The sequence below is a fragment of the Condylura cristata genome, unplaced genomic scaffold, assembly GCF_000260355.1.
Source record: "Condylura cristata isolate star-nosed mole 26May11 unplaced genomic scaffold, ConCri1.0 scaffold00015, whole genome shotgun sequence".
NCBI classification, from domain to species: domain Eukaryota; kingdom Metazoa; phylum Chordata; class Mammalia; order Eulipotyphla; family Talpidae; genus Condylura; species Condylura cristata.
This window is the reverse complement of record NW_004567116.1, coordinates 8,164,677-8,185,086: the sequence shown is the minus strand read 5'-3', so window position 1 is coordinate 8,185,086 and position 20,410 is coordinate 8,164,677. Positions and strand designations below refer to the sequence as shown.

The window sequence follows — 20,410 nt, the reverse complement described above, 5'->3', positions numbered from 1 at the left end:
TTAGGACTTCGAATCACTAAGGGTGCTCCTCCCCCACTTACCAGAAGACCCTCTCACTCCAGTCTCAGAGGGGAGCACGCTCAGTAGGGTTTGCTGTCATTCTTCGAACGTTTGAGCTGCACTTTAAGCCGCTTCATGCCAATCTGAAAGCCATTCATGGACTGGATGGCAGCTTGCGCCGAAACAGGATTGTCGTAACTTACGAAACCTGTGATCCAAGCAGAAACCTAGGTGAGGGACATAACCAGGCAAGGTGATTCTCAGTCCTCCTCAAGCAGAAGATACTTTTATGAACTTAAGCCTAAAAATCCCAATTTTTCTCAGAACAGATAAGAATTCTGGAAATCCTATCACATGAAATAAATTATGTTCTACTTTATGTTTACCTTTGGGGCCACAGAACAGACATCATCATCCCTTCTACAGAAATGAAATTGCTGAGGCTCACAGAGGTCATGTAATCTGCTCAAGGCAGCATTAGACAGCAACCCAAACTCAAACCCATCTCTTCCAGCTATCAGCCCCTTCTCTCTCAGTGGTGAGGTACTTAACCCGTATCCCCATGCCAGCACACCAGCACAGAAGCCATCATACCAAAACACTTGCTCAGGTTTGTCTGCTTGTCTATAAAAACCTTGGCGGACACGACATTCCCAAAGGGCATAAACATCTGCAGCAGGTCCTGATCTCCAAACTCCTGGGGCAGGTGGTAGATGAACAGGTTCGCTCCCTCTGGACCTTCAAAATACCCATCAATTGACAAAGTATCAGTGTCAAGCACACTCACCCCGACACCACTCTCATTTCTACCCGTGTTCAAACTGTCAGCTTCCCAACAGATTCATGGGGAGAACGACAGTGTCTCCAAATATGAAGTAGAGAAGTTAAAGACCATTACTGAAACAGATTCCTTCCTCCATCAGCCTTCTTCTCCTCTCAGTGAAGGTCATTAGAATTTGACCTTGTGATCGGGGGTCTACCGGGGCGCTAAAATAGGCAGCCTTGCATGTGGAAGCAAAAAAGTCAGGCTAGTGGCTTAGAGAGGAACACGCACAGGTCTCCCAATTGTGCCTAGGAATTACCAGCAGGTAAGACTGGCAGTTACCAAGGCAGGAGGCAGGGGCAAGGAACCACCACAAAGGTGAGCGGACACTTTCTGGGGCTACGCGAATGCTCTTCCAGCTGTGGTGAACATGACTGACAGTGTTTGTCAAAGCTCACAGAACTGATTTCAAATAGGGCGAATTTTATCTTATGTAAATTGTGTTTGGTGAAAATTTTTATTTAAAAAAAAATGCCTATGATGAATACTGAGCTCAAAAATAGAACATGTTTTCCTTTCCAACCACTTACACAAAAGGACAGAGTTTTACTACAACTGCAATCCGGCCGTTGCCCAATCACCCGTGACCCTCCTCTGCTGCCAAGCGCACTAGGGGACACTGCTGCCTCAGGACCCTTGCACTTGTCATTCCTCTGCCTCCATCCCTCTATTTCCTCTAGTCATATCAGCGATACACCTGGCCCGCCTCCTTCCTTCCAGTGTCTGCTTAACAGTAACTAGAGACTATGCTACATAAAATGCTGTGACTCGAGCACACCCTATTTTTTCCTCTTCACTGTTCTTCAAAGCATCATCCAGAACACCTCACATTTTTACCTGCTTATTGCATGCTGCCACAGTTCCATCCACCCCCCACTATTGTATCCAAATGCACAAACACACCTCATTTAGAGCGGGTGAGGATGCACTAGACCACAATTCTCCAGTGCAATGGCAAGGGAGACTTGTCTTTTCTCCACACTAGTGGCTTACACCTTTGTCAGCTCCTGATCATACAAATCTACTCAAATGTGAACACGAAAGTATCAGCAGAACTTTGTAATTCCTACAAACCACCTCAGGCCCCTCTGCCTGGAAATCCTGTTCTGAAAGCATTATCATTTATGTCAAAACACACGCTTCCCGCTGCATCAGCCATAGGAATAACTCTCTCCATCTCATCTCCCTTTACTCTATCCTCAAGAAGGAAAGGTACAGATCAGAAAGTGGAGTAAATCACAAAGGACAGAGCTTAAAGGGAGACCTAGGCAGAAGATGTCCTCTAACAGACGTACAATCCAGAGAAAAATTCCTAACAGAAACAAATCGTCAAATGGCACCTGACAGAGATCAGCATGTTTCTTTACCTAAAACCACAGCCCCAACTGAAGGTAACATACCGGTTCTGAATTGAGCCATATCCAGAAAATATGCCAAAAGTAGATCACAATTTGCAGAATTAAAAAAAAGAGAGAGAGAAGAAAAGAAAGTGTTGGTCTAACCACCTAAATGTTCTCTTAGCTTCTCTCCGCCTTTGGCTCTGGCGCATATACAGTCGGGAGTGCCTATCCCTGCCCCCGACTCCCACTGCATTCACCTTCCTTCTGGCTTCCAGCTGCACCAATACTCTGCTGTGTCAAAAGATTCTGGTTGTATAAAGTGGGGAGCGCTGCAGCAGCATATTGCTGGATCCCGGAGTAGGCCTGCGTGAGTGCTTCCATGGTGCTCCCGGTGCCATTGGAGAGGCCGCTGCTGCCGAGGCCCCCATTTAAAGCAGCCATCCCTTGGGTGAGGGCAAGAACAGGGTCAACACATTAGAAAGACTCCATTTAGGGACAAGTGGAAAAGGGGAGATACAAAGATTTCCCTTCTAGTGTCTGAAGAGAAACACACATCTGACTGGTCAGATTTCAGGGCACCTGCCAGCCCGGCTGCTAATGAGGATACTGCAAAGTGCCACATTTAGGTATGGTTCTCAGTCCCTTCTCCCAAGCTGTGCCAGTGACATCATGTACAGATGACGCTCCACTTCCTCACACAGAGGTGGAGTGTACTTACTACAGTCTCGCAGAACTGGGGACTAACAATGAAGCATGCAGCCTATGAAAAGATGTGAACAAACCCCACCGCCAAACAGCAGCTAACACTGTGCATTCTATATGCCAGACACTGTCCCAGGCAATGTGCTCAGCATATAGTCTATGTTCTTATTTAGCTTCTTAATAACCCTCAAAGCATTCTATTTCTACATCATAAATGAGAAAATGACTTTAGAAAGACAGCTGCAAATTGCAGCTAGTTTAAGGGCAGGGTTATTTACAATGTACCATGGCACAAAGAATGGCTTGATGACACCCAGAATCGGCCCCTCACCTGCCAAAGAGCTCACGTTGAGGCCTGCTGTTGCTCCAGCCAGGGTCTGCAGGGCTCCAAGGGAGGCGATGGGGTTGACAGAGCTGCTGCTGCTAGAGCTCGGTGAAGACCCTGCTGTCAAAAAGTTATGAATTATAAACTCAAGCCAATAGGCACCTGCTTGTACCAACAGGATTCAGGCACAAGAATGATACTATTCTGGGCCTTCCTGGTGGTACAAGGGGTTAAAGTGCAGTATTATGAAGCTATCCACAGATACAACAATATGAGTTCGATCCCTGGCCAAGGAGGTGACCCAGCAGACGGCTCCTGTCCTGCCCACTACTCCCCTCAGCAGTATGTTTCAGTAGATCCGCCTATTCTGCTCCCTACTGTTTCTGGTGAATCCTCTCACACCGTGCCCTTCTGGCCTGTACCTGGTTCTTGTATGCATAAGTAATAAATAAATCTTCTTTAAAAAGTGATACTATTCAAGTATTTTCTTCCTAAAAGAGGCTTTCACCGACTAATTTCAATAAGTGTCCCTGTGAGACAGAGTCAAATGATGGCTTCGACAAAATAAAAATGATGAAATTTCTCTAAGTCAGATGGTAACATTTGAAAATGAGTTGTTCACGACCTGACCCTTTTGAAAATGAATGTTCAGTACTTTCCGGGACGACAAACACCTGGATTCTATCCCAGGTACACAGGGTATACTGGTCCCAAGCAAGTGCTTACCTGAACTGGTGAGCACGCTGAGGGGACTGCTGGATGTAGTGAGGGCACTGGTACCGCTGGGTGTGCTCTGAGCTGCGCTGGCTGCGGCAGCCAGCGCGGCCAAATTCTGCAACTGCATCGCATTTAACCCTGCAACATCCAAAGCAAGAGATCAGCTAGCAGGTAAGGGTGCGCGTATCTGCTCCAGTAATGACACTGCACACTGGCAGGAGGCTGGTACCAGAAAAAGAGGAATTGTGCTCGATAAGCTTTATAAGCAATATTACAGAACTCCAGTATGATTCAGATATCACTGAATTCATTAAGAAACCTCACATCATTTCCTCAAGAAGATGCCTAAGGCTACCCCAAGTGAGAAGTATTAAAGGGAGGAGCAATTAGAAAACGAAAAAAGAAGGTAAACTGATGATCCAGCCTGGGGACAAGGGGACTAAGAGAAAAACAGAGCCAAATCCTGAGGCACAGAAGGCCTTCATCTGAGACCTTACCGATACTCTGAAAAGCAGCTGTTCTTTGAAATGGAAGCAAATGAGCAGAGATTCAGAAAGCCAAGGCAGGAATAACTGGGGGGAAGGTATGTGAGAGCAGCAATAGGATACAGAATAAAGAGTAAAGGAAAACCACTACTTGAATAGCAGATTAATCATCAGGAGAGAAAAAAACTCTAATAGGGAAAAAAAAAAAAAGTTCCAAGTACAACTAGGCAACACTGTTCAAAAGAGAGCAAGAAATTTGAACCACACTGATACTGTGTTGCAAGCCATTTACCAGATGATGGAAAGACAGATGGATTGGGGAGGAGAGCTATGAGAATAAAAACAACACAGATTTCAATCTAGCAATTTTTAAAAAATCATAGCAAACTCTATGTCTCTGGGACAATATGAACCAGTATTAAAATTTCTCCAACAGCAAACTGTAATTCATCTAACGCGGCCCCTTTCTTAAAGGCACCTGTCTGTCTATTTAGCCCATCCTAAGCAGGGGAAAGACTGGCATTTCTGAGCTGCTCTACACCCTAATCCCCCCCCCAATCTTCTGATGACCTCTGCCTCAGGTTTCCTGTGGAACCCTAAAAACTCAGGAATCAGTCAATTAAGTTTCCTAAAAGTTAATGGCAACAAAAGATAATAAACATAATAACATACATAAGAAGGAGGTAAACTAACACAGTCTGGGTTCTAGCAGCTTCAGAGCAAGTCATTTGCATGGACGTCATCCTAGGTTTTTTTCTCGAGTCACTAAAACAGTCTAATTAATTCTCTCTCTATAAAAATGACTGCAGAGAATTCATAGGTGCTAATAGTTCTTTTCTATCTTCTTCCTCAATTGAGACTTAAAGGGGCAGAAAGCAGTGAACTCAGAGCAACTATCAAACCACTGACAGAGCCACCTTCCAGAAACAAAACAGGTGATAAGAATGGGGATTCTTCCATCAGGTTATATAATGAGTGAGGAATTTTCTTTCTGCATCAGCGGTGCAGAGCTCTCAGGCTGCTGTCAGCTGGGTCTGTTGGCCTGGCGGCTGCTGCTGCGCCGCGGCAGTGAAACACTTACCTCCCATTGGGTGGAGGCTGCTCAGGGTGTTGAGGTTCCCAGAGGAGGCAGTCTGCTGAAGGAGCTGCAAATAAAGCTAGACATTACACCAAAAAACAGAACAAGAGTGAGAGTGAGGGCTGGTTCTGCATCTGGGATAACTCTACAGCACAGCAAAGCGAGAGTGCAGAGGACCCCAGAGAGAAGAAAGTTGAAGACAAGATCCCAAGCCAGCACAACAGAAACATGAAGCTTTTAACAGCAAAGGACAAGACAACACAGCTGAAGGCCCGGCCCTGAAGTCAGGTTCGCTGAGTACTGCACCAAGCTCAAGTCGCTGCGCAGCAGAATGCAGCACAACAGAGGGCAGAATCAGTGCAGGAAACTAAGCTCAAATCAGGCAAAGATGCAGTCGACTGTGATGTGTGTCTGCATGTGACAAATGTATCTAGGTCTTTTCTCCCAGGTCTCCTTAGGTGGACCCACGCATTTTATTTTGTGGGTTGTTTCCATCCAGACATTCATATATTATTCATATATTATTTTAAATGTTAAATCTGACCATTTCAGGGTATTTCTTGGAGTCATGCTAGGTTGGTCATAAGTGACCCATGACTAGATCGGTCAATCTCATACTACCATGTATCTCCTCCCCTCCAAACTGATCTTCACTGATGCACGTGACCCAATGATTGATGGATCAGTTCAATGGACAGTGTCACTCAATAGCTGTCCCACAAACAAAATACAAGGATCTGTCTGTGAGCTCACTGATCCCTGTGAACATTACCTTAGCAAACTAAAACCTTCATCTAAATAACCTGCTGAAAATGTTACTCTATTCTAACACAACCTGTTGCCCATTCCCAAAAATATCTAACCTAGCTTCTCTGTCGTTGTCATAATCCATATGGTTTCCAGTGGTTTTCAAACCTTCATAAGTGAAAGAAAAAATGCACAAGCACCCAGTTTTAACCAGCTTTTCAGTGGAATCCACAACTCTACAGAGATTAAGAACCTCTGCTCCAGTGCAGTAGAGACCAGGCTCAAATGCCTGTACTTCACAAAGAACCTCATAATTGATGATGTGCTACCACTTATCCAGTCCACTAATGCCTACCTGTCTTTGTCACCGGAAGTCCCTTGAGAATGAGTTCAGCCCCAACTGTAGGCTGAATATACTGTACTTGGCACCTTCATTTCCTCTTTAAAGGAGAACAACTCTTAGGGCTGGGGGCCAAGTCTAACAAAAACAGACACCACAGCTCCCACATGTACCACCAAGTAAATGCTGCCTATGTCACTGACAAGAGAAAGCGAGGTTTACCCCAACGAAAGGAAACAAGACTCTTTAAGAAGAGCAAATGCTGGCCCTCCCTGGTTGTACAACAGGTTAAAGCACAATACTATGAAGCTATTGCAGCTACTACAGCAGGAGTTGGATCCCCACCAGGGAGCTGACCCACATGGCACAGTAGACCTCTCCTGACCCGCCCACTGCTCCCCTCAGCAGTGTATTTCAGTCAATCTGCCTGTTCTGCTCCCCACTCTGTTTCTGGTGAATCCTCTCACCCTCTGCACCTCGGGCTTATACTCCAGTTCTGTATGTATAAATAAATAAATAATAAATAAATCTTAAAAGAAAAACAAATGTACATCATGGAGATCACATTCAAAGCATTATCATTGTGGCAGGAGACTGCAAACTAATTTTCTGAACTTACAATGTCCTAGCACTAGAAACAATTAAATGTGTTAAAATACAACATTCATCTATACTTTTTTACTTTAGAGAAATAATGATGTGCCATCACAGTGACATGATCTAACATTTCAGAAATCATATTAACCAGGGGAGCATTAAATTAACCAAAACTCAGTACCAGGACACAGAAAACAATACCTTTCTTCTATTTCTATATAAAATAAAATGTTAAATGGTGTGGGGTGAATGACTCCTCAGAATTATTCTTATGTGTGCATTTTTTGATTATCCATACAAATCTCATGGTGTCACCCTTTAGTTTCCTTCACTGGTAACTTCATAGATGCAACAGCCTTAAACGCCTTGTGCTGTCTGAAATTCTTTTAAGGATTAAAGCAATAATGCACCCTGTATTATATACTGTAGACTTAGTTAATCTAAATAAAAAATTAGAGCCTGTCCCTCTTTGGACTGTATGACTAAAGCACATGGGGAGAGATCAAATTAAAGGACTCTTTATTACGATGTCGTAAACTCAAATATACACCTGCAATACTCAATTTAATGATACTCATGTTAATCTTTAGATGTCTCAGGCAGCAGGAAAAAACATACTCTTCAGTACAGATTTTAATGATGTCCTCTGTGTCTGGTAGAAAGATATATGGAGAAAGCTAGTAGTAGTAAGAATCCTTCAGCATTTTTTTCACCTAGGGGCAGGGATATGGGAGGTGTTTCTAAATGTCTTTTATCGGGAATTAGAATTTCACTCTAATTGTAGCTGAGGTCTCAAGATATAAACAAAGATGGGGGGGACACTAACCTGAATGGAAGAATACTTCATTGTCTTAATTTTTATGTGAAATTTCAATATGCCAAAGTTGTAAATGCCATTGTGTTTGTTAGCTAGGGACAGCAGAAAAAGAAACAGCTGGGAGCTTGCACAGTCTGCAGAAAGCAAACCACAAAGACTCACTGCTAAATACTGGGGTCCAAGAGTATTTAGACCAGCAAGGTTTCCCCACACAGATGCTGCGCTGATTTGCTGCATCTGCTGTTGGAGCTGCTGGGCCATTCTCTTCTGTTCTTTGTCCTTCTGCGTATCAGCAAATTTTACCACCATGGGGGACGAGCAACCCTATGAAAACACCAAAACCAAAGGGTCAAATGCATCCTTCTGGGTGAAGAAAAATACTCCTTTCTGGTGATATGCAGGTAGCACTGTCATTTTATTCAATGCCAAAGGACTCTCTCTTCCTGACAGAAATCAGTGTCAAGAGACAACTGAAAAGGACAACTACTTCCCAAAGGTTAACATTAAACATTTTAACTTTAAGATGTCTAGACTGCTTAGCTTTCAGGCCAATTAGAAATAAGCCTGCTGCTGAACTTCGGGGAACTGTCCTAGCATTCTCTGATGAAGGGACTCCCCCCTTCAGTCATCTGCTCCCACCTCCATGGTCTGTGCTTGGTGCATTGCCTTGATAGCCGTCTGTGCCATGGCTCTTGTCGTGAAGGTCACGAACGCACAACCTGGTAAGAGAGAAGTCAGTAACTCATTTGATTTGTTTGCTCATTTATCTACTGGACATTTACTGAGGACCTATGTGCCAATTAGCATGCTAGCAATACAGACACAGATTCTGCCTTCATGGTTCAGGAGCTAGTAGATGAGACAGACATGTTACAACAGATGATAAGGGATTTAATTAAAAAACAGAGCAGCACAAACAGAAAATAAAGAACTTGAAGGATAAAGGAGAAAGCATATTTTTTAGTGTTTCCATTTGGGCATCAAGTACCTCTCCAGCACAAAAAAAGACAATTTCAACTTGAGATAAAGAAATGCAGACTCTTTAGTGGAGCTGGGAGAATACTAAAGGGGTCAGCTGGTAGCAGCAGTTGTGACAGGATGTAGATACACAACGCCATACCCAATCTCTCAATGACTGGCCCATGGGGACTAATAAACACTGGTCCTCACTAGTCAAATTAAAGAGACTCCAGGGCTTTCCCTGATGGCAGAGTAAAGTCTCAGTACTGTCGCCAGCTACTGTGGCATGAGTTCGGTACTGAGACATAGAGCTAATCCATGTGGTGCAGCAGACCTCTCCTGTCTCACCTGCTGCTCCACTCAGCAGTATTTCAGTGGATCCACCTGTTATGCTTACCACTCTCTCTGGTGAATCCTCTCACCCACTGCACTCTGGCCTACACCCAGTTCTTAAATGAATAAATAAATTTTAAAAATCTCAAAATAAAAAACAAAAAGAGACTCCAAGTTTAAGACAGGTATTTAAAAAAAAAGAGAGAGAGATTCCAAATTTAAGACAGGTATCTTTAAAGATTAAAAATGTATATACCTGGGCCTTCCCTGGTGGCACAGTGGGTTGAAACACAGCACTAAGAAGCTATAGTCACGTCAGCACTTCGAACCCCACCCCGGAGCTGACCCACATGGCGCAGCAGACCTCTCCTGACCACCTGCTGCTCCCCTCAGCAGTGTGCTTCGTCAGTCGGCCTGTTCTGCTCCCCACTCTGTCTCTGGTGAAGCCTCTCACCTCCCCTGCACCTCTGGCCTATACCCCAGTTCTGTATGCATAAATAAATAAATCTTTAAAAAAAAAAAGTATATACCTCTGCTCAGGCCATCAGGTCCCCGCAATATCCGGCATTCTTCAATCTGTCCAAATGAAGAGAACATGACTCGGATGTCATTTTCAGTGCACTTCTTGGAAATCATACCAATAAACAGCTTCCTGTCTTCCACTGCTAAGAGAGTAAAACACAAAAGGCTTGACCATTACTATCACAAGCGTTAGTGTAGCAGACATTGTAAGTATACCACCTGCATCTGAATCCTGGATTTGTGCCTTTATACTTTATACTGTATTTTCATGGATTCTAGGATATATATTTTCTTCATAATATAGCCTCTCCTCTTTTAAGCAATGGTATTTTAAATTATAATTGGAAGCATATGGAATACATTTATGCATATATGGAAAAACGTAGTTTTTGTGTTCTTATGAAAGCTACTTAACTATTCTGTGCCTATTTTCTTATCTCATAAATCCCAGGTTACCTGGATTTACCTCTAAGGTAGTATAGTTATCAAGCGACTTACTTAGTATCATACTTATTAGCACTTTGTAATGTTGTTCTTTCCAACAATACTACTACAGAAATGAGGAGCTTTTATGATTGATATGAAAAAAGAAACAAACAGTTTTCAGAGAGTGTAACTATCCACTTTCTTTCTCTGACTATTCTGCTGAGGAGGAAGCTCTCTTTTGTAATATGCTGATTAAAACCCATCAAACCGGTTTAACCCGTTCAGAAGACATTATATTGATCAAAAACATACCCATTCACTCTAAAATGTTCTTGTAATGTTTCCCTATCAACCCTACCTCATTAACTATACTTATTTTAAAGAAAAGTACAATTAGATGATAGAATAGCACACCCAGATGTTAAAAGAAACCTTATGCAGAGGGCTTTATACACCTGCTTACCATTGTTCTTCTCACTGTCAGCAGGTTTCATCTGTATAGGATGATGCATCTGAAAAACACATAAATATTACCACTGCACAGATACATATTCAGCAATATAAATGAGAACTCCAAAGGAAATAACAAAATTAGAGTCAATATCTCTGAACTCGGTATGCCTTATGACCTCCCCTCCTCCAATGAACTATCAAAATAGAATCTAAGTCAAGATGTCAAAACTCACCCTGCAGAGAACTACTGTCAGCCTATCTTCCTGAAAATTCTCTATGTCCTCCTGTTACCAATGCTGTGGCAATCACCTTTTCCAGCAGGTGCCCAAAACATGCAGGTATGTTCCATATATTAAAACTCCCACAGTACCACTTACTTATAGGAGCTTTCTTACCCCTGGGAGGACCTTCATATTGTGAAGAGCATTCTGAGCATCTAATGCAGCTTTACGGGTGTAAAATGTAACAAAACAGCACCCTGCAACAAACAAAATTTCACCAAATCAAATCAGTCTTTGGAAAGCAGGCAAATTCTCTCCTCCACAGACATACCTGAACTTAAGAAAGGATTACTAAAATCAGTGAAGGGAGGGAAAAGGAGGTAGGGTTCAGAGAAGTGGGGAAAGGAGGGAGATACTGACACCACCCATGTTAGGAAAAAAACTCACATAACTTTCTCTACATTTTTTCCATTTTTAGAGACTCCAAATTCTATTAAAATTCTTCTCCACTGAGCCTATAACTTTTCCAGGAAAGATAACTTCTACAAAGGTCAAGGTGTCTTGCCTTTTACCCCAGGTAGAGTCCTGGGCAAGTGGACTCATATACGAACAGGACACACTCTGTCTTAGAATAAACCATTCCTTACACTTCAGTCAATTTCTACCATATGCCTCAAACATAAGTATAATTTGTTAAGTTATAAAATGATTTAAGAAAAACCTTTGTCTTTTTTTGAGAATCCTGGTTAGCAAATACAATTAAACTTCTTTTTTTTTTTAACATTTATTTATTTGTTTGTACAGAACTGGGGTACAGGCCAGAGATGCGGAGGGTGAGGATTCACCAGAGACAGAGTGGGGTACAGAACAGGCAGATCGATGAAGTACACTGCTGAGGGGAGCAGCAGGCGGGCCAGGAGAGGTCTGCCACACCATGTGGTCTCCTCCGGGGCAGGAGGGGGATCAAACTCATGCAGAAGTGGCTTAAGCTTCTTTGTGTTGTGCTTTAACCCGCTGCGCCACCAGGGAGGGCCACAATTAAACTTCTTTATAGCACAAAGCACAACAGACTGAGGAGATCTTGTGAAGATCTTTGTGCTTTGGTATCTTTAATAGGAATAGGAGGGAGAGTATGTCTTCTAAATCTTAGGTCCATGAGGTACTACATAAATTTCTTTCAGAATCATTCTGCAATTAATATTTTAAATTACTGGATGCCAGTTTTGGTTTTGTTGTTTTTGGGTGTTTGTTTTTTTTAAACAGCAATTATAATACTTTTAGTTTTGGGTTACACACCACAATGAAAATAATTCCTCTGCTTCTAAATCCCCCACTATTAAGCTGTTCCAGTCATAACTGTTCACGCAAAATTACTCTGAGATCAGTCATTTGGAAAACTGAGAGTACGTTTGTGCATGTATAGAGGCAAAGCTAATGGCTCAGCTACTATCAATGCTGTGAAACTGCCACTCTGCTGGTATTTCTAGAAGCAGCTCAGCCTTTCTTTCGTTCATTTTGTAAGCTATCACCCAAAAGGTTATCTACAAGCAAGTTCCCCCTAGGTGTTAAGCAATCTTGCAGGCCTCTATAACACTAGCATAAATCCAAGGACAGTGGACAGTCTTTCTCTTTCAGTTTACTCTAGCCAAAGCACTATAGAAAATTTTGTGGTTGGTTCATTTTAACTTTAACTTGGGCCATTCCATTCCCAAAGTCAAAAGAGATGTTCGCATGACCCTGACTCTTGAATTAAAAGAGTTTTACACAGGGACAGCCCAAGATCTGGTGTAATTTACAAATTACTCTCAAGATGCCACCTTAACTTTCAGTCACTAAATGTGTTCAGGTTTGAAGATAAAGCTACTATAAAATGACAGACACTACCCCCACCCTGCCCCACGTAGTCACAGGAGCCTTCTGATGAGACAACACATATACAGACTGACAAATGATACATAAACCCATCCTCACCTTTGCTCTGGGGAGGATTTTGGCTCCTATCCCTTAGGACGTTGATTTCATAGACAGCACCATACTGTTCAAAGAGTTCCCTCAAGTCCTTCTCAGACCAGGTTCTTGGAACCTGGCCCACAAACATCTTGATAGCATCAAGATCTGGTTGGTCTGGGTGGTCCAGAGTGCCGTTCATTTTCTTTGAGCTGCATGAGATAAAATAAAACTCAAATAATGCATTTGTGTTGCTTTCCAAAGGCTTTTTCTTTAAAGTTTTCAACTATTTTCCAGAAAAGAGAGTTTATGATGTGGGTGGGAGGGAGGATTCTCTCTCCATTCTATTTACAAGAGCTCCCAGGTCAGTGTACTCCCTCACCAAGGCCACCCCCCTCTTCCACTAGATTTGAAACTAAAGTCACACAGCCTAGGTTTTAACTAAGAAACTGAGTGTCATACATTGTCCAAAATGAGGACTCTAAGAACTTCAGACTGGATTATTTTTAGCTGTTTGTAAAATTTTCAAAAACAAACATAAAATCATAGAGGACCATTGATCATATTTAAGGTTCAGAACTCTCAATGTATATATAAAATAGGTAAAACCACACACGTGTGCGCGTGTGCACACACACGAGACAGCAGAACATAAGCACTTGATTTCCAAGACCAAGCTAAGAATTGACAAGAATGTTGGTTTTTTTTAAATTCTGGCTGTCTTCTGTGAAATCCTAATTGTCCCCCAGACCAAAACAAAATTTAACCTCTTAAATTTTCAAAAATGACTGCTACTGCACATAAAGAAGATACCTTCCTAGGTTGTTTTGTTTCTAACTCATTCAACTTTAGCGTTCATTCTCCAAGATTTCAAGTAGTGAATTATAACCATATAACATTCGCAAGTTCCTCCAATCCTATCACACCAAACTTGCAATGCTCCTATTTTACAATGCCTTCATTCCTACCCCTATCAAATGCTAAGTACCTAGAGGGATTCTAACATTGTGAATGTGTCTATTCAGAATGAATACAAGTCTTTATTCTGTCTACCACTATTTCAACATCTTCAGATCATGCTCAGCACATATCTAACCCATTAAGTCAGTCCCAGGAAACTAGCATATTAACTTTTCTGTTACATGTTTTGAGGTATAATCCAGAAATCACACCTTCACATTAAAAACTGACATGTTCAAACATTTAACCCTAAAAATGCTAGTTTTCTTTAAAGACAAAATAGTTTTTCCAAACTCTATGGGCAAACAGAGTTTGCAGGTTGCTGAGAATGCAAGGTGTATGAAAGTAGTTCAACCAATCTTGTAATTCGTAAATCTTTTGAAATTGAACATCTATAATATAAGGGATTATTTTCACATTCCTTTTGCTGAACCTACTACTAAATAAATATCAAAAGTTGTAAGACAAATGGCATATAGAGTAACTGTTATTACCTTCCAAGTTAACTGTCTGGATCAAAACTCAAACTGTCCTTATTACCCTCATTATAGTATTTACCGTCTTTCAGCAGAATCTGGACTTAGCTGGACTCAGTTCTCCCAACTAGACAGAAATGGTTTTATTTCCTATTTATCCTTGTAACGTAAATTAGCTTAATTATCATCAAAGTTAGTACTCAAAGATAGAATGAGAGGAAATTCTGGTTCTTAGCAAGTCCCCCTATTTATACAACTAATTATGATAAAAATAAATGCTGTACACTAAGTGGGTCCTCAAATTAAAGAGCTGCTACTGTCTCCTTGATTGCCACACAATCAATTTACCCTATTTTTGTTTTAAGTGTTTTGAAACATTGTTTTACCGATTTTCCTTTAACCTATTAAAACTATGAGGTTAAGTCACTGCAAAAATACACTAAAACTGCTTTTAGAAGTCTAATCCTATAGTTCTAAGCAGAAATCACACGACTATGAATAATAATAAAACCCTCACTACAGAAACAATACCAACAGCCTATCCTCAACAACTTTAATTACTTTCAAGTTTTAGTGTTAGTTTATTAAAATGTCTCTAATCTTTAATCTATTTCTATTCTAGGGAGGATTAATGCAACCCCAAACCTGTTCTGACCATGTGTTGCTGTTGATAAGGAAGCTGACAGCTATGTTTGAGATGCAGCAAGGGTTTAACTGTAATTGTATTACACTGGAGGCAAGTGCTCTCCCCTGCCCCTTCTATATTGGATGCCATTTCTAAACTGTCTATATCTTTCTTTAGTGCAAAAACATTAACACAGAATATACATGGATCATGGTTTATTCAAGAACTCAGTGGAGACTCAGCATCCCAGGCAAATGACCTTTCTCTCTCTCCTCTCTAAATCCATCTCGTTTCTTATGACCATCTGCTCCATAGCTACCTTTCTCCTGAGTATACAAATTCAATACCCAAGAAGAATCTCCTAGACCAGGGGCAATCTTCAAACCAGTCTTCAGCAAATTTTACAAGTAAACTGCAATTTTGTGTTCCATCTAATAATAATAAAATCCTCAAGGTCAAGCTTATATCTTTGTTCTTTTCTTACTAAATTGTTTGTATTGTACTTTACAAACTGGGGGCAAGGGTAGGTAGGAACAGGGTCCATCACCAGTTTGAGAAGCACTTTTAGAGCACAATTAGGCCAGGCCAGGCTCAAGCTGCTGTGAACAACATGCCCTCTGGACTTTGGCATGTTTATTCCCTTTCTCCATTAAATAGTGTGCACCTACTTGAACAGGCCAGGCACCTGATAGAAGTGGAATGCACTGGTAAGAAAAACACGGGATACTTCTTTAGAGTTCAAGAAGATGGAGTTAGAAATAAAAATTGCACTATCTACTGGAGATAATAAAGAGAAGCAACCACATGTACACCAATGTATATAATGAGGCATCACAAACATTCCTACTAGCACTGTATCTGAAGAGATGAACATCACCCTATCCTCAACCTTCCACACGTACCTTTAGTTCATACATTGTTCTCAAAAACAAGTGAAAAACTCATCACTTATTAAAAAGTAAACAGGGACAAGACTGCCAGTAAGCTATGCAAGGACCCACACTGGCCAGGTATGGCATTCACATATCACTAAAGACATTCTCATATGTGTGTTCACCTCTCCACTTGATGAGGGCTTCTCGGGGTCAGTAACCATGAATCATGTATTTGTTCCACCTAATCAAGAATCATCAATGAGTTTAGCAGCCCCCTGGATCAGTATCTATAGAGTCCCTGTCACTCCTAAGAGGCAAGTCTGTGGAAGTTCTTGTCTTTTGTAGAAGTAATGCCTGCCAGACAGCAGAAGCAATAATGGTAACAACTGGCAGTTCCTCCAGAACAAGCAGGACTAGAGTCTGCCTTGTCTTAATTCTCGGCAGAACAAACCACAGGAAATCAGAACAGGGAACCACTTAGGAAGAGAAACAGGGAGGAAACAATAAAAATTTATTTTCAAAGCACACATTTATTTAAAATTCTTAAACCCTCACTTCACAAAACTCAGCCCCAGGTCCAGCTAAGGGGGCAAGACTGATGCTCTGTCCCACTTCCTTCCCATCCCAAGACAAGGGGTGATTTCAACCCAACAACCTGATGCAAGCTAAGCCCATGACCTATGCTTAAAGCAGGCCTGGACACCCACAATCCTCTAAGGCTGCACCCTGTATTGAACTAGAAAGCAGCCACTAGCTGCATGTGGCATTTAAGTACAATTTTAAAAAACTAATTCCTCAGTCATATTAGTCACATGTGACTACTGGCTACTGCACAGGACAGCAGAGAGAAAGAATGTTTTTATCATTACAAAAAGTTCTACTGCACAATGCTGCCACAGAACCTGGAAATGGTTAGCAGAAACAGGCAGTGAAGTCACAAGTGGAAAAGTTGACACTATAGAGTTGCGTTGATAAGGTGAAAAGGGCAGTATGGCAACTGGTTGTAACAAGAGGCAGAAATAGGTAGGAATGACAGATTGGGGTAAGGAGAGGAGCCGGAACCCATAATTGCTAAAGGGCTCAGGATCCACTTTGGAGTGAATATATTCTGATGAAAATACTCTGCAACTGGTGATAGTAACTACACAACTTTGTAGGTACAGGAAAGAATTTTCAATTTTGTTTGCTAAAAAAGGTAAATTTGGGGCCTCCTGATGGCGTAGAAGTAGCAAGACAATACTATCAAAGCTACTGCCAGCCACTGAGGCTCAAGTTCTAGTCCAGGCCGGCCAAGGAGCTGGCTCACAGTATGCTGCTGGCTCAGCCTGTTCTGCTCCCCCTTCTGTCTCTGGGGAATCTTCTCACCACCCCCACCTCTGACCTGTACCCCAGTACTTATATGCATAAATAAACTTTTTCTTAAAAAAAGATCAATTTTATGTTATATGAATTACCTCTCAATTTGAGAGAGACATATAAGGGGTCACAATACAGCCGAAAAGGGAGGTGGCCAGGCAAAACCATGCTGTACCCAAAGGCATAAAGCAGATGTCAAGAAAGAAGGGAAGCACATGCAGAGAAACTGAAACATGAGTCCTGGGATCAGAAAGAAGGCAATTTTCAGGTCTAGCTATGGATCCCCTGACTACAATATAGCCCAGCTCACATGTGTCCTTACAAGAAAAGCATTTCATACATGCTAGTTTCGAGTGGGCCTCTGATTTCATGCAAACAAGTCAGCAAAAACTATTATCATCTGTTTAACACTCATTTTCATTTGATAGATAAAAAAGAGGTGGGGTAAATACACACAATGGAATAGCTACTTAGTTGTAAAGATGAAATCTTGACATTTACAGTAATATGGGTGGCCCTTGATGCTATTAGGCTAAGTGTTATATGATGTCACTCACATGTGGAATATAAAGCACCAAAGTAAACATACATACAAAACAAAACAAAACAAAACAAAACAAATTCTTTGATATAGGTTAGTAATTACCATAAGGAAAGGTAGTTGGGGTCTGTGTGTGTAAAACAGATTAAGTAAGTAAACTATATGGTAAGACTTAGTGGTGATCATGATGTAGTGTACAAAGATGTCAAATCACAATGCTAAACACCTGAAACTTAGATGTTACGGACCAGTATTACCTCATTAAAAGTTAAAAACTGGATAAAAATCACTTTTAAAATCTTTCAGTACCTTTTTTCACTCCCCCTTTAGCTTTACCTGTTGACTTCTCTTGTTTATTATACAAACAGGAAAATATCAGATACTTACCAATCCCTCTTCCTTCCCAGAAGACATGATTGTTGAAATCAACCTCCAACCACCACCCACCCTACAAGCTCGATGGGTTCATATGTATGGTGAGCTTTGGAAGAACTGGCACAGAAGAATAAAGACCCAAGAACACTGACCTGAGTTACTTACCCGCTGTTCTCTAATGAGAACAAGGACAGGGTGCATGTTCTTGCTAGCTGAGGTGTTAGGAGAAAAAGCTACCACTAACAGTTTTAAAGTCATTCAAAAGCAGACTAGCTAACAATCTACTTGTGAAGGTTTTCAAGCATTCTTCCTTGAGGAACACAGATAGAATTTAGAGACCTCATCTCTGTAATCATCTCTGATTTAAAAAGTCTCACACGGTATATGTGACATTGTGATTTATAGGAAATACATGTATTCGATCACTTAGATGACAAAAACATATTTCTCATATATTTGGTCTTGCTGGTTACAACCTCCCTCCACCCCCATAAGCCTTAGAATTTCCTGAATGTAAAGTGTGATAAAGGTTATTTTCTGCTATGTTAATGCAATGATTTTTTTGGGAAAAGCACCCAAGGATGAGGACTGGTTACCAGGAGAACCAGCCATGTGATTAGTTTTGGAAGTGGAGAGGAGCTGGAGATTGAGCTCAACTGCTAATGGTGAATGAGTTAGAATGAATTACTCAATGTACCCATGTAATGAATCCGCCATAAAAACTTACAAGGAGGGTTTTAAAAAGCTCCCAGGTCTGTACGTAGCAATTTGGGGGAAGAATGGTCTACCTGCAGGAGATATGTGAGCCCGAGCAGAGCTTTATCCCATACTCTGCCTGTACATCACATCCATCTTGCTGTTCCTGAGTTGTATCTTTCATAATAAATGGTGAGTTAGTGAGTAAACTGGCTTCCTAAGTTCTACTGCTGTTCTGGCAAATTAATCAAACCCAGAGAGGATGTCCTACAATCTATGACTTATAGGCAATTGGTCAGAAACACAGATACTATCTCAGTTTGCAAGTAGCTACTTACATCTAAGAAAACTCCAATTTGTAGCCCAGGGGTTAGAAGCCCAGACGGCAGGCTGGACTGACTGCCGACATCTGGAGGTAGGAGATTGAGCCCTTAACCTGTGGAATCTGACCCTGTCTCTAGGTACTGTCAGGAACTGGTTGCATTCTCAGATAGCCCCAAGGGGCTTCCACACACCCCTAGTTGGAACTGGGTCAAGAAACCCAAATCAGCTTATCATTCATTCAACTTTATTTCTCAACATCCTACATGTGCCATATACTATACACCACAGGGGTCTATAAGCATTACCTTCCCTGAAGACAATGGAATTATACATCTGAAAGGACAATCAAAACACCCTGCAAAATGCTTTAACAGATACAAAAAAGTTATGTTAAAAAAGGTAGCTAACATGGTTCTCTTTTATTTCAGGAACTAGAGAGGTATGTGTAAGGGTTAAAGCTGAATGAATTAAGTAGCTGGAGAAAGTGTTATGCTGATGGAGCTATGAAAGCCTCAATGATGATGAGAAGGCTTTTGTAGAATTTAGCCCAAAAGATTAGGAACCAATGTCAGGCAATGCTGGAAACTGAGAAGGCAGGCTCCACCAGAACTTAGAAATTGCTTCTAAAGGAATGAAGAAGACAAATAAGTTACTTACCATTCTTGGTGTCCTACTGTAGGCAACCTGTGAAATTAGTCTTTGCACAGGGAAGCCTCCAGATTGAATTATAGCCAATGGACAGCTTTTAGAATAGTCAGAGAGCTCAAGGGTCATTTGGAGGGTAAATATAGAGAGCTAAGAAGAAGAGCAGCACATCAATGCCTCCTTCAAACCCTGGAAGAGCCTAAGAGAAAATGGCCTGACATTCAACTCTTGGAGAATATCTATGAGCTAGGTACAAGAAAGAAAAACCAGTGAAAGCTGAAGAGTGGCTTGGAGTAGAATTAAGGGTAGTGTTAAAGGTAGAAAAAGGAAGGTGGTCTTGAATTCCCTGGCCCTTCTATAGTTCCTCCACCAATTCTTCGTTGTAAAGAAATTTTGAAATAAGATACTTTGCTGGATCATACTCCTAGGCAAAATCACTTCCATGAGGAAAAACCACTGATGGCAAACCTCCTGCTAAAGCAGTACATGTAAAAAGATGAACTGAGAGACTCCAAGAAAGAGCTGGCAAGCACACACCATTCTCAAGAACTTTCTTTCTTCCAACTCTGGTATTCTGGTGTCTGGTGCCTATGGGAGTGGGCATGGGGACTTACAATAATGAGTTGATGGATAACTGCTCGTAACACCTGAGGCAGCCTGGCCTAGTAAACCAAAAAGAAAAAAGAAAAAAAAAAAAAAAAAAA

At 41.5% G+C, this 20,410-nt stretch overlaps 1 protein-coding gene across 7 annotated transcripts in view; it reads right to left on the bottom strand.

The window, feature by feature from the left end:
• CELF1 (CUGBP, Elav-like family member 1) overlaps positions 1–20,410 on the bottom strand; it is a 69,118-nt gene that overhangs the window by 6,197 nt on the left and 42,511 nt on the right. For 3 of the 7 annotated variants that reach the window (XM_004682823.2, XM_012725488.1, XM_012725489.1), the window contains exons 2-13: positions 12,858–13,045; positions 11,061–11,143; positions 10,676–10,724; positions 9,795–9,929; positions 8,611–8,690; positions 8,134–8,295; positions 5,474–5,549; positions 3,917–4,045; positions 3,197–3,310; positions 2,421–2,606; positions 595–738; positions 42–208 (exon numbers count right to left, since the gene is read on the bottom strand). In XM_004682823.2, the coding sequence (XP_004682880.1) occupies positions 81–208; positions 595–738; positions 2,421–2,606; positions 3,197–3,310; positions 3,917–4,045; positions 5,474–5,549; positions 8,134–8,295; positions 8,611–8,690; positions 9,795–9,929; positions 10,676–10,724; positions 11,061–11,143; positions 12,858–13,035 (1,464 nt within the window). In that variant the 5' untranslated portion in view covers positions 13,036–13,045 and the 3' untranslated portion in view covers positions 42–80. Of the gene's footprint in view, positions 1–41; positions 209–594; positions 739–2,420; positions 2,607–3,196; positions 3,311–3,916; positions 4,046–5,473; positions 5,550–8,133; positions 8,296–8,610; positions 8,691–9,794; positions 9,930–10,675; positions 10,725–11,060; positions 11,144–12,857; positions 13,046–20,320; positions 20,331–20,410 lie in introns of those variants that run through there. The other 4 variants (XM_012725491.1, XM_004682820.2, XM_012725487.1 and 1 more) reach the window with 3 other exon arrangements.